The sequence below is a fragment of the Bos indicus x Bos taurus genome, chromosome 26 (genome assembly GCF_003369695.1).
Source record: "Bos indicus x Bos taurus breed Angus x Brahman F1 hybrid chromosome 26, Bos_hybrid_MaternalHap_v2.0, whole genome shotgun sequence".
Lineage (NCBI taxonomy): Eukaryota > Metazoa > Chordata > Mammalia > Artiodactyla > Bovidae > Bos > Bos indicus x Bos taurus.
This window is the reverse complement of record NC_040101.1, coordinates 45,954,160-45,966,838: the sequence shown is the minus strand read 5'-3', so window position 1 is coordinate 45,966,838 and position 12,679 is coordinate 45,954,160. Positions and strand designations below refer to the sequence as shown.

Below are 12,679 nucleotides of genomic sequence, written 5' to 3'. Positions count from 1 at the left end.
TTTTGAAATGGCTTTTGCTGTAATTTTTCTCTAGTAACAAAAGTGCTAAAAATTTAAATTTAGGATTATTAACAAATAGGAGGTATATAAATCATGGACTAGAAGAAATTCTACATGACTTGAGTAGAGGTAGAGAAGATCAAAGTGCCTGTCACAGAGCCTTGGGACCCTCTAAGAAGAGTGGGAACAAGCAGAATCTGAGATGGAGTCACCAGATAGGAAGAAGGAAAAACAAAAGCGTGAACAGAGTTGCATCAAGTGTTCAAGGAGGTAGTGATAAACCAAGATGGCATGAATGAAAGGATTAGACGTACAGCTGGTAATTAAGGGATTATACAAGTTCTGTAAGCTGACATATTTGTCCTGTAACCCCAGTGTAACTCAGGAATCAACATGAACAACACATTCTATTCAAGGATAGTCATGAAGAAGCTCAACAATATTGAGAATAATGTTCTCAGAACCATCATCCCACAAAACTTCATTAATCAAATGAGCCTATGACGTAATACTGGTGTTACACCCTTATACCACATCAGGATAATGCCAAATAGAAGTGTTCTTCTCTAAGAGTTTTGTGATATAACATAGTGTTTGTTAAGGTTTGAAATCAAACTTGACCACATATTAGCTCTGAGTCCAAGGTGTTTATTTTACCTCTAGGATTGATGAGATTTACTGGCTGTAAGCACTTTAAAAAAGTAGAGTGTCCACCCCATTATAATTAAAAGTAAAGCCAGTCTTAACTCTAATATAAGTGATGACATTCAATGTATTTTTGACTGTTATAGTTACAGACTCTTTTTCAAAATGATCAAATGTTAGCTTTTCTTTACAAATAAATTTTTTTTGTTTGCTATTCCAACTTATCTTAATATATATCTGGGACATTTCAACATTTTTAAATGCCATATAAGCTGACAGGGATCTCAGGGTCCCTATGGAGATTCCCCTGGGGAGTAAGATGTCGTCTCGTGTTGGAGCATGGAATTCCGCTTCCCTCTCGAGGTGGAAAAGGGGTGTCAGGCCTCCTGTCGAGTTGAGGTAGGGATCAGAGGCTATTTCTAGAGGTGCCATGGGGCTCTCAGGCCTCCCTTCGTGTCATGAGTTGATCCTCGGGGTGACATTCGAGTCGTTGCAGGGGAATGAGGCCTTATCTCGACTGGATGGGGACATCGGGGTCTTTTCGAACAATGGCATGACCCCTGGAGTTCCTCTCCAGTTTCAAGGTGAGACTGGCCTCCTCCTGAGGTGCGACAGGAACATCGGGATTCCTTTGCAGATGAAGCAGGGGAATGGACCCTCATCTTGAGATGAGGAGGGGAAACCAGGACTCTTCTTCAGTTGTGGCAGGAAACTCAGGTTTCCTCTCGAGTGGAGACGGGTATGTTGGGGAACTTCTTGAGTTGCCTAAAGGGTGTCAAGTACCCTTTCGAGGCTCAAGAGGGAAGGTGGGATTTCTCTTGAGACGCTGCAGTGGAGAGGGGCCTCATCTCGCATTGAGGGGAGAATCTCCTGGGTTTCTTGAGTTGAGGCAGGACACTTGGAGTTCCTCTCGAGTTTGTACGGGGACCTCAGGGACCCGCTCGTGTTGCCTCAGGAAAGTTAAGTCTCCATTCGAGTTGTGAGGGGCCTCTCGGGATTCCTCTCCAGTCAGTGCAGGGGCATAGGGCCTCATCTTGAGTTGAGGCTGGAACCTCAGGGTTCCTCTCCAGTTCCGACATGAATCTTGGGGTGCCTATGGAGTTTCAACAGGGGATTCAGGCCTCGTCTCGTGTGGAGACATGGAACTCAGCTTCCCTCTCGAGGTGTAAAAGACGTGTCAGGCTTCCTGTTGAGTGGACATAGTGGTCTTCGGCTTTTTCTCGAGGTGCCACGGAGCTGTCACACCTACCTTCGTGTTTTGAGTTGATCCTCGGGGTTCCAGTCGAGTCAGTGCAGGAGAATCAGGCTTATCTGGAGTGGCTGGGGAAATCGGGTCTTTTCGAATTGAGGCACGACTCCTGGGGATGCGCTCAAGTTTCAAGGGGAGACCGGCCTCCTCCTGAGGGCCGATGGCAATGTTGGGATTCCTTTCCCAATGAAGCAGAGGAATCGACCCTCATCTCGAGTTGAGGAGGGGAAAACGGGGCTCTTCTTGAGTTGTGGCGTGAAACTCGGGGTTCCTCTCTAGTGGGGACAGGTATCTCAGGGACCTTCCTGAGTTGCATCAAGGGTGTCAAGTACCCTTTCGCATTTCAAGAGGGAACGTGGGGTTTCTCTTGAGACACTGCTCTGGGAAAGGGCCTCATCTCACATTGAGGGGAGAATCTCGTGGTTTTTCTCGAGTTGCGGTGGGAACCTTGGGGTTCATCTCAAGTTGCAAAGGGGATCTCAGGGACCGGCTCGTGTTGCCTCAGAGAAGTTGCCAACTTTTATTTGTTAAAATGTTAAAACAAACTCGAGCGCATCCCTAGGAGTCATGCCTCAATTTGAAAAGACCCACCCGCTCACCCCTAGCCCACCACCCTCCCAGCACCCTCCCACCCCCTGCCCACCACCCACCCACTACCCTCCCAACATCCTCCCAGCACCCTCCCCTCACCCTCCCAACCTCCTCCCCCCACCCTCCCACCATCCACCCACCACCCGCCCAACCCCTGCCCACCACCCTCCCAGCATCCTCCTACCCACCGCCCAGCACCCTCCCAACACCCTCCCAGCACCCTCCCACCCCCCACTCACCCCCACCCACCACCCACCCACCACCCTCCAAACATCCTCCCACCACCCGCCCATCACCTGCCCACCACTTTCCCACCCCCCCTCCCACCCCCAGCCCACCACCCTCCCAGCACCCTCCCCCCACCCTCCCAACCTCCTCCCCCCACCCTCCCACCATCAACCCACCACCCGCCCAACCCCTGCCCACCCCCCTCCCAGCACCCTCTCCCAGCACCCTCCCAACCTCTTCCCCTCACCCTCCCACCATCCACCCTCCCCCCTCTCATGCCCCTCCCACCACCCTTCCAACTTAAATGAAGCTTCAAGTTCATTTAAAAAATGTGTGGTAGACTATATATGTAAAAATTTTAGTATGATTCTCACACATAATAAGCTTCCAATAGATATTTACTATCATTATTTTACTATTATTACTATCATCATTAGTAGTAATGTTATCCTAAAGGATTGTTGTAAGAATTGATTTATGAAAATAAGCTTGCCTAGTAAACAGCATAGAACAGATGGCAAGTAACGTTTCTTTTACTTCCATACCCACTCCTCCAGTTTACCTTAATCCTTCACACTTTATCTTCTCTGAGCATCACAGAGTTCTAATAAGGAAAATAACTTATAATGATCTCAGATGATAAAATATTAAAGAGAAACAATGTTCAAAGAAGAATGTGAAGTTCATATAATTAAAGAAATATGGAGGGAAGACATCTAAGGAAACCTTTGATTTATTCTTTTACTTAAATAATTTTAAATAACATGTAATAAAGACACTTCTCTGATTCAGACAGTTATTCTGAAGAAATAAAAGTTCTGCTACATTTTAAATCTGAAAATATGAAAAGTTAAAATATCCTTTTTCATTTCTAAATGACTTTATTTTACAAATCAGTTTTGCATTATCACTACATTTTGTTTTCATTTTGTGAAATAATATATAATTTTATTTTAGGGATTACCTGCAAGCCGTGTGAGATATAGGGTAGATGATGTCCAATTTCCTTATCCTGCAAGTATTTTTGATGTAGAAGAAGATTCTGGAAGAGTAATAACTCGAGTTAATCTTAATGAAGAACCTACAACAATTTTTAAGGTCAGTTCAGTGTTTTCTCTATAGTGTCTATTTGATATTTAACTTTTGTTTTAGAGTTTGATTTAACAAATAACCATACACTTTCCCATTTTTCTCCTTTTTAATATTTTAAAGTTACAAAACAGTACATTTTTACTGCATAGGCACTTAGAAACTACAGCTAAGTAAAAAGTAAAAAAATGCTTGATATTTCTCATCTTGAGGTTAAAATTTACCATTTTAACTCTATCTTTGTGATAAAATTCCCTGCAAATGAAAGCATACAAAATTTTTAAAAATAGCATGACTGTATGATTGTATTATTCATAATACTTTTTAAAATTTAAGTATATGAACACTATTAATGATATGTAAATGGTTGTACAATGTTCTATTATATGAATATACTATTGTTTTTTTCTTTTTTTGTTTAATAACTTGTTGTTGGATAATTAGTCTGTTTCCAGTTTTTGTTACAATGATATTTACTGTTGTAAAACTCCTTGTTCAGATATAATTTGCCACTTGATATTTCTTTTCCTCAAATCAGTACCTAGAGGCAATTGCTGGTTCAAGTTAATGTCTTCTTGATACATTATACTTTTAGAAAATTTGAAATAATATTACCCTTCACTTTTATCATAAGTAATCCATTATATTAAATACTTGACTGTTTCCATTCTCTGTAGTTACTAGAAAGATTTTGTCTCTGAGAATAAAGCCTTTGACCATACATTGGGGTGATACTTTCACCAGCTAACCTTGTGAATATCAATGAGCACTGTCTCACATAATTTTATCTCCATTTGAAATAATTGTTCTGTTTGTAAGTATTAACCTGAAGGCAAATTGTGACTCTCGGGATGACCCTTGATTGTGGTTCCATGATCTAGTTTGATTTAGTTTAGATTAGTCACCTGCAGCATCCAAAAGTATATACATTCTAGAGAAATACATAGTTTTGAACTTTAATATTTCTTAAAATAAACTTTTCTTCTTGGCATAATACAGTAAGTCAAAAAATGATGATTATAAAAGCTATTGTAGTAATAATTAATATACAGATATTAATCTTAAGACTAAAGCTTTTTATTTAGTTCACATCATTTGAACATTATTCTACAGTATGAACTTGGTTTTATATAATTAATTGTTTTTAAGAGAGTGCATATCAAAATGTGTCAAACTATGAAGATTTCCAATTTTATCCTCCAAAGTGAAGTATTTCTTTTGTATAATTTTGCAGACAATTGATTCACTGGAAAAATTAATTTCTTTTTATAAGCAAGCTAATTAGCTTTTTGCTATTGATGCAACTGAACTTAATACTTTTAAAATGTGTTCAAACTTGTAAAAGTCTCATGTTTTCACTGTAGGCACCAGTGGAATTGTGAAAGAGAGAAGAGGTTTTGAGAGATGTAGTAACTTATACCCATTTTACTGCTAGCTTTTTAAAAAAATTAATTTATTTTAATTGGAGGCTAATTACTTTACAATATTGTAGTGGTTTTTGCCATACATTGACATGAATCAGCCATGAGTGTACATGTGTTCCCCCATCCTGAACCCCCCTCCCAACTCCTTCCCCATCCCATCCCTCAGGGTTGTCTCAGAGCACCGTCTTTGAGTGCCCTGTTTCATTATATCATAAAGCTATTAACTACATTTCTTTGAGTTTTCTCACCTGGCAAATGGAAATAATAACATCTACCTGGTGGGATTGTTGTGCATATCCTAGCATGTCTCTTCTACTTGATAGGCAATTAGAAAATGTTTACTGCTCCCCCTTTTGGAACCAGGCAGTTCAATAATTTAACACATTCATGGAAAAAATTATGCTCTTGTCTTCTTCTTTGAAATCATCTTTAACTTGAGTTTTTATTACTTTTTAAGTTGGTCATTGTTGCTTTTGATGATGGTGAGCCTGTGATGTTCAGCAGTGCCACTGTGAAGATTCTTGTCTTACATCCAGGAGAAATCCCACGCTTTACACAAGAGGAATACAGGTACTGGTTATTATCAGGTTTTGTACTATACAAGGTTTTTATTCTGTTTTGTTTTGTTTTCTTTTAGCCTCTCAAAATTGATGTAATGTGAATTTATCAGTGAAGCACACCTAATTTTAGTTTCTTTTCTAAACTCACATAATATTTATTTTAAAAGTTAATATACTTAAATGATAATCTAGTATAAATTTCAGTTTTTAGAAATGCTTTAATGAATAATGGATCCTTTAAAATAGTTAAAGTTAGCTTTGAAAAATGCAGTATTATGTTTAGGGGTTTAATTTGCAACTGATTATCTCAGTGGTAAAAAGTAGATATTTAGTTTCTTGTTGCTGCCAGTTACATTATATCATTTAATTCTGAGTTATATCTGAAATGATATTTCCTGTATAATCAGTGAGTGAGAGAATGTGTGTGTGTTTACATTTATATGAGCTATAGAGTCAGTATATATATTCTTAGTCAGGTGAGGCTGTCATAACAAATTTCAAGGATTCTGTGTCTTAAACAACAGACATTATTTTCACACAGCTCTGGAGCCTGGAAGTTCAAGATCAGGGATTCAGCATGATCAGGTTCTGGTGAAAGGTCTCTTCCTGGCTTACAGACTGTTGCCTTGTTGCTATAACCTGACATAGAGGAAAGTGAAAGAAAGCAGGTCTCTGGTATCTTTTCCTACAAAGCCACTAACCCCAAGATAAGTGCCCCCACTTCATGATCTCATCTAAACCTAGATACCTTCCAAGGCCCCATCTCCAAATAACATTCCACTGAAGGTTAGGATGTCAAATATGAATTTTAGGGGAACACAGTTCAGTTCATTGTGTGTATTAGAAAGAGAATTTATCGAAAAAATAATGACACTAAAATTACTATATGTTCATGATTGCTTCATGATTAGATGTAAGTGAAAGTATATTGTGTAATGTTCACTTGCAAATATAGCATAATTTCTTTTGTGATGTTTCAAAATTCAATTAAGTTAAAATATTAATGTACTTTTATTAGTGTGTCAGGACCCGTTGGAGACAGTTTTCTCAAAAACGGTTGATGGAGACTCACTATATACTGTATTTCTCTATTTACTCCTTCTGGACAAAGACTTAAAAGTTGTTACACTCCAGAGGCTCACAACTAGGTTGGAAGCAAAGGACTATATGAAAAGCATAATACACTGTAAAAACACAATAATAGAAGGTCAAAATACTAAGGAAGCATGTTAGAGACACACTTAATGGTGTCTGAATATGATCACCATAGTTTTGAGCTGCTTCTTGAAGAAAGAGTAGAGTTTCAGTTCAGTTCAGTCGCTCAGTTGTGTCCAACTCTGCAACCCCACTGATGTCCATTGAGTCGGTGATGCCATCCAACCATCTATCTCATTCTCTGCCATCCCCTTCTCCTCCCACCTTCAATCTTTCCCAGCATCAGGGTATTTTCAATTGAGTCGGTTCTTCACATCAGGTGGACAGTTTCAGCTTCAACATCAGTCCTTCCAATGAACACCCAGGACTGATCTCCTTTAGGATGAACTGGTTGGACCTCCTTGCAGTCGAAGGGACTCTCAAGAGTCTTCTCTAACACCACAGTTCAAAAACATCAGTTCTTCGGTGCTCAGCTTTCTTCACAGTCCAACTCTCACATCCATACATGACCACTGGAAAAACCATAGCCTTGACTAGACGGACATTTGTTGGCAAAGTAATGTCTCTGCTTTTCAATATACTGTCTAGATTGTTATAACTTTCCTTACAAGGAGTAAGCATCTTTTAATTTCATGGCTGCAATCACCATCTGCAGTGATATTGGAGCCCAAAAAAATAAAGTCTGACACTATTTTCACTGTTTCCCCATTTATTTGCCAGGAAGTGATGGGACTGGATGCCATGATCTTAGTTTTCTGAAAGTTGAACTTTAAGCAAACGTTTTCACTCTCCTCTTTCACTTTCATCAATAGGCTCTTTAGTTCTTCTTCACTTTCTGCCATAAGGGTGGTATCATCTGCATATCTGAGGTTACTGATATTTCTCCCGGCATTCCTGATTCCAGCTTGTGCTTGCTCCAGCCCAGCATTTCTCATGATGTACTTGGTATATAAGTTAAATTATCATGGTGACAATATGCAGCCTTGATGTACTCCTTTTCTTATTTGAAACCAGTCTGTTGTTCCATGTCCAGTTCTAACTGTTGCTTCCTGATCTGCATCAGGTTTCTCAACAGACAGGTCAGGTGGTCTGATACTCCCAACTCTTTCAGAATTTTCCACAGTTTATTGTGATCCACACAGTCAAAGTCTTTGGCATAGTCAATAAAGCAGAAATAGATGTTTTTCTGGAACTCTCAAGCTTTTTTGATGATCCAGTGGATGTTGGCAATTTGATCTTTGTTCCTCTGCCTTTTCTAAAACCAGATTGAACAACTGAAAGTTCATGGTTCACATATTGTTGAAACCTGGCTTGGAGAATTTTGAGCATTACTTTACTAGCATGTGAGATGAATGCAATTGTACAATAGTTTGAGCATTCTTTGGCATTGCCTTTCTTTGGGATTGGAATGAAAACTGACCTTTTCCAGTCCTGTGGCCACTGCTGAGTTTTCCAAATTTGCTGACAAATTGAGTACAACACTTTCACAGCATCATCTTTCAGGATTTGAAATAGTTCAACTGGAATTCCATCACCTCCACTAGCTTTGTTCATAGTGATACTTCCTAAGTCCCACTTGACTTCATATTCCAGGTTGTCTGGCTCTAGGTGAGTGATCAAACCATCGTGATTATCTTGGTCATGAAGATCTTTTTTGTACAGTTCTTCTGTGTATTCCTGCCACCTCTTCTTAATATCTTCTGCTTCTGTCAGGTCCATACCATTTCTATCCTTTATCACGCCCATCTTTGCATGAAATGTTCCCTTGGTATCTCTAATTTTCTTGAAGAGATCTCTTGTCTTTCCCATACTAAGTTTTCCTCTTTTTCTTTGCATTGATCACTGAGGAAGGCTTTCTTATCTCTCCTTGCTATTCTTTGGAACTCTGCATTCAGATGCTTATATCATTCCTTTTCTCCTTTGCTTTTCGCTTCCCTTCTTTTCACAGCTATTTGTATGGCCTCCTCACACAGCCATTTTGCTTTTTTTGTGTTTCTTTTTCTAGGGCATAGTCTTGATTCCTGTTTCCTGTACAATGTCGCAAACCTCTGTCCATAGTTCAATAGGCACTCCGTCTGTCAGACCTAGCTCCTTAAATCTATTTCCAACTTCCACTTGTATAGTCATAAGGGATTTGATCTAGGTCATATCTGAATGGCCTACTGGTTTTCTCCACTTTCTTCAGTTTCAATCTGAATTTGGCAATAAGGAGTTCATGATTTGAGCCATAGTCAGCTCCAGGTCTTTTTTTTTTTTTTTTTTGCTGACTGTATAGAGCTTCTCCATCTTTGGCTTCAAAGAATATAATCAATCTGATGTCAGTGTTGACCATCTGGTGATGTCCATGTGTAGAGTCTTCTCTTATGTTGTTGGAAGAGGGTGTTTGCTCTGACCAGTGCATTCTCTTGGCAAAACTCTGTTAGCCTTTGACCTGCTTCATTCTGTACTCCAAGGCCAAGTTTGCCTGTTACTCTAGGTGTTTCTTGAGTTCCTACTTTTTTTTTTTTTTTTTTTTTTTTTGAGTTCCTACTTTTGCGTTCCAGTCCCCTATAATGAAAAGGACATCCTTTTTGGGTGTTAGTTCTAGAATGTCTTGTAGGTCTTCACAGAACTGTTCAACTTCAGCTTCTTCAGCATTTTGGGGCATAGACTTGGATTACCGTGATATTGAATGGTTTGCCTTGGAAACAAACAGATCATTCTGTCGTTTTTGAGATTGCATCCAAGTACTGCATTTCCGACTCTTTTGTTGACTATGATGGGTACTCCACTTCTTCTAAGGGATTCCTACCCACGGTAGTAGATATAATGGTCATCTAAGTTAAATTCAGCCATTCCAGTCCATCTTAGTTTTCTGATTCCTAGAATGTTGACGTTTACTCTTGGCATCTCCTTTTTGACTACTTCCAATTTGCCTTGATTCATGGACCTGACATTCCAGGTTCCTATGCAATATTGTTCTTTACAGCATCGGACGTTGCTTCTATCACCAGTCACATCCACAATTGGGTGTTGCTTTTGATTTGGCTCCATCCCTTCATTCTTTCCGGAGTTATTTCTCCACTTACCTAGATCAAATGGTTACAAAAATTGTATCTAGTATTTTAGGTCAGTTCAGATATCCCTCAGCTTCAGCTCAACAAAAGTCCCACTCTTGTTCTCTAAAGCTTCTCACCTCATATCTAGTCTTTCTTTGAAAGTCCCCAAAGAAGAAAAAAGTATACTGTGTAACACCTTCCCTTTAAATAAACTCAGAAATTGATGTCCTTTTATTCTTTTTTTTTTTCCTGTGCTTTCACTTGAAATCACTTCCTTAGTAATAGATACATCCCTCCAGACCTCTCCATTATAGTGCTCATTAACTCTTTTAGCTAAAATATTGTGAATTAAGGCCAAGATCATGGATTGCATCAGGGCATTGCTCCAACAATTTTTTTTTTTAACTGTCTTTGTTTAATGTCACTTTTAAAAATATGGATGTTTTGTCCAATGAATAATTTACCATTTCTTATCTTCTCTGCATAGAACTACTAACTGCAAATAGATTTCATTAATAACGCTGTTAACTGAGAAGAAAAGCTAGCCAATTATTTGGTGCTAAAATTAAAATAGTCACATTAGTATATGTGGAAGAATTCTTTGACCTTCCAGAAGAACATTTCTAACAATTGCAAATAGTGCCCTTGACTATCAAGTTCATTTATTATTCTGGCACATAAAGGCATTTAGGTAATCTTGTTGCATCCTACAGTTTACAAAGAAAATTCTATACAAGAATCAGTATAATTGCCGTAATGGACTTAATAGCACTTAGATACTAAACAGGATTGCTTTGTTTTCTGTCATAAAGCCAGAAAACCTGGATAATACAAACGTCATTTCAAATACTGATAGAAAATTCTGCATTATGAATAAATGTAAATTTTATTGTTGTTGTTCAGTCCCTCAGTCATGTCTGACCCTCTGCAAACCCATGGACTGCAGCATGCCAGGCTTTCCTGTCCTTCACTATATCCTGGTATTTGCTCAGACTCGTGTCCATTGAGTCAATGATGCCATCCAAACATCTTATCCTCTGTGGCCCCCTTCTCTTTTGAACTTATATTTTACATAGGCTTAAATTTGATGTAAAATGTGGAATGAACTATTTTTAAAAAGAAACCTAAGGGTGATAATTATTTTCTTCATCAATTATTTCTCCATTCTTTTAAAGGTTTTGGAATAGTGCATAGCAGAAGTGCCTGGATGCTTCCTAAATCCTTTCCTCTCCCTCCTGGGTATACAGCTAGAGCACTTTCCCTAGCCTCACTTTCTAGTGGATCCCTGTGACTGAGTTATGGCCAATAAAATATGGAACAATATTGTCTACACCATTTCTTGGCCTCAATTAACCTTTTTTCCTTGGGTGAGTGAAATGGAAACAATACCCAAGGAACTTTGGGATCCATATGTTGACAGTTGTAGAAATACAAGATAAAAGGGACCTAAGTCTCTGAAACTCAGCTTAAAGAAGAGCTGCCTGCTTAGGAAGCCCTCAATGAACTGTTATGTGAGCAATAAATTTAATTTATTGTCATATTAGCTAGTTATGATTAATCCCATAATATATTAATCATTTTAGAAGCTTTTTAAAAATTATATGTTACAATATTTTTCAGTTTGTCATCTTAAAACTACTATTTGTGAGAGAGTGTTTTATTCTTTTTAGTATATTCTTTTTATATGGTTAACCAGAATCTTTGTCAGAATGCTTACAATATTTCTAATTGCTGTGAAGACCGACACAGTTTCCCTTCACGAAAGAAAAAGAGGGAAAGAAGGAGGGAGAGGGGAAGCGAGAGAGAGAGAGAAAGAAAGAAACAAAGAAAGAAAAAGAGAAATAAGGGAGAAATAAAGGGAAGGAGAAAGAAATAAAGGCAGAAATGTGTAAACTTCATATGTCCCCTTCCCTCTGTTATTTTTTTTTTTTTCAGGTTCAATTACTGCCTCAGCTGAATGCACAAAATTTCCAGAGATGCTAAACAATGTGATTAATCCTTAATTATCCTTTTTGTTAGAGTTAAAGAATGGCAGAATATGCTATTTGACATAGGTTTATTTGGAGGTGAAAGCACTTAAAAAAAAAACAATCAATAAATGCAAGAAGGGCATTCTAATCTCACCTTTTCCCCCTGAAAACAGGCAATTAAAAACTCCCAGTGTGAGAGATGCCTTCCCTGTACTAGGGGAAAAAAAAAAATTTAATGGGAAATGAAATATAATATACTTGTATCAAAACAGACTTTGATAAAATAAGTGTATCTTCTTTTTAGCCTCATCACATTGTTTAATTACTTTTCCACAGTTGCTTATCTTTGTTCATCCTACATTTTTCCTGTATATGTTTTTATTTTTTAATTTTTATTGGATTATATTTGATTTATAAATCATCCTTCTTTATTCTCCCTCTTTTCTTCCCTTGAAATAAATTTCTTATAGATAATGGCATGTCTTTATCTTTGGTTGTCGAAGCAACCCTCCTTTCTCAAAATAATGCAGCTGGCTGCATTTTCTTTTCCCAATGAATAAGTCTGATTATTAGCCCCTACTTTACACAAATAATCATAAATTTTGAGTTATTACCATTCAGACAATTAAGTTTCTCTAAAACATATTCAGTCTTATATAATTTAAACCATTTTTCACCATTTGATTTTCATTGGAAGACAGAAAAATAGGTTAATCATACTCATAAAAAT

The 12,679-nt window shown here is 38.1% G+C and overlaps 1 protein-coding gene across 7 annotated transcripts in view; it reads left to right on the top strand.

The window, feature by feature from the left end:
* PCDH15 (protocadherin related 15) overlaps positions 1-12,679 on the top strand; it is a 1,046,857-nt gene that overhangs the window by 845,655 nt on the left and 188,523 nt on the right. For all 7 annotated transcript variants that reach the window (XM_027528919.1, XM_027528921.1, XM_027528918.1 and 4 more), the window contains 2 exons: positions 3,671-3,811; positions 5,684-5,796. In XM_027528919.1, coding sequence (XP_027384720.1) covers positions 3,671-3,811; positions 5,684-5,796 — 254 coding nt within the window. The remainder of the gene's footprint in view (positions 1-3,670; positions 3,812-5,683; positions 5,797-12,679) is intronic.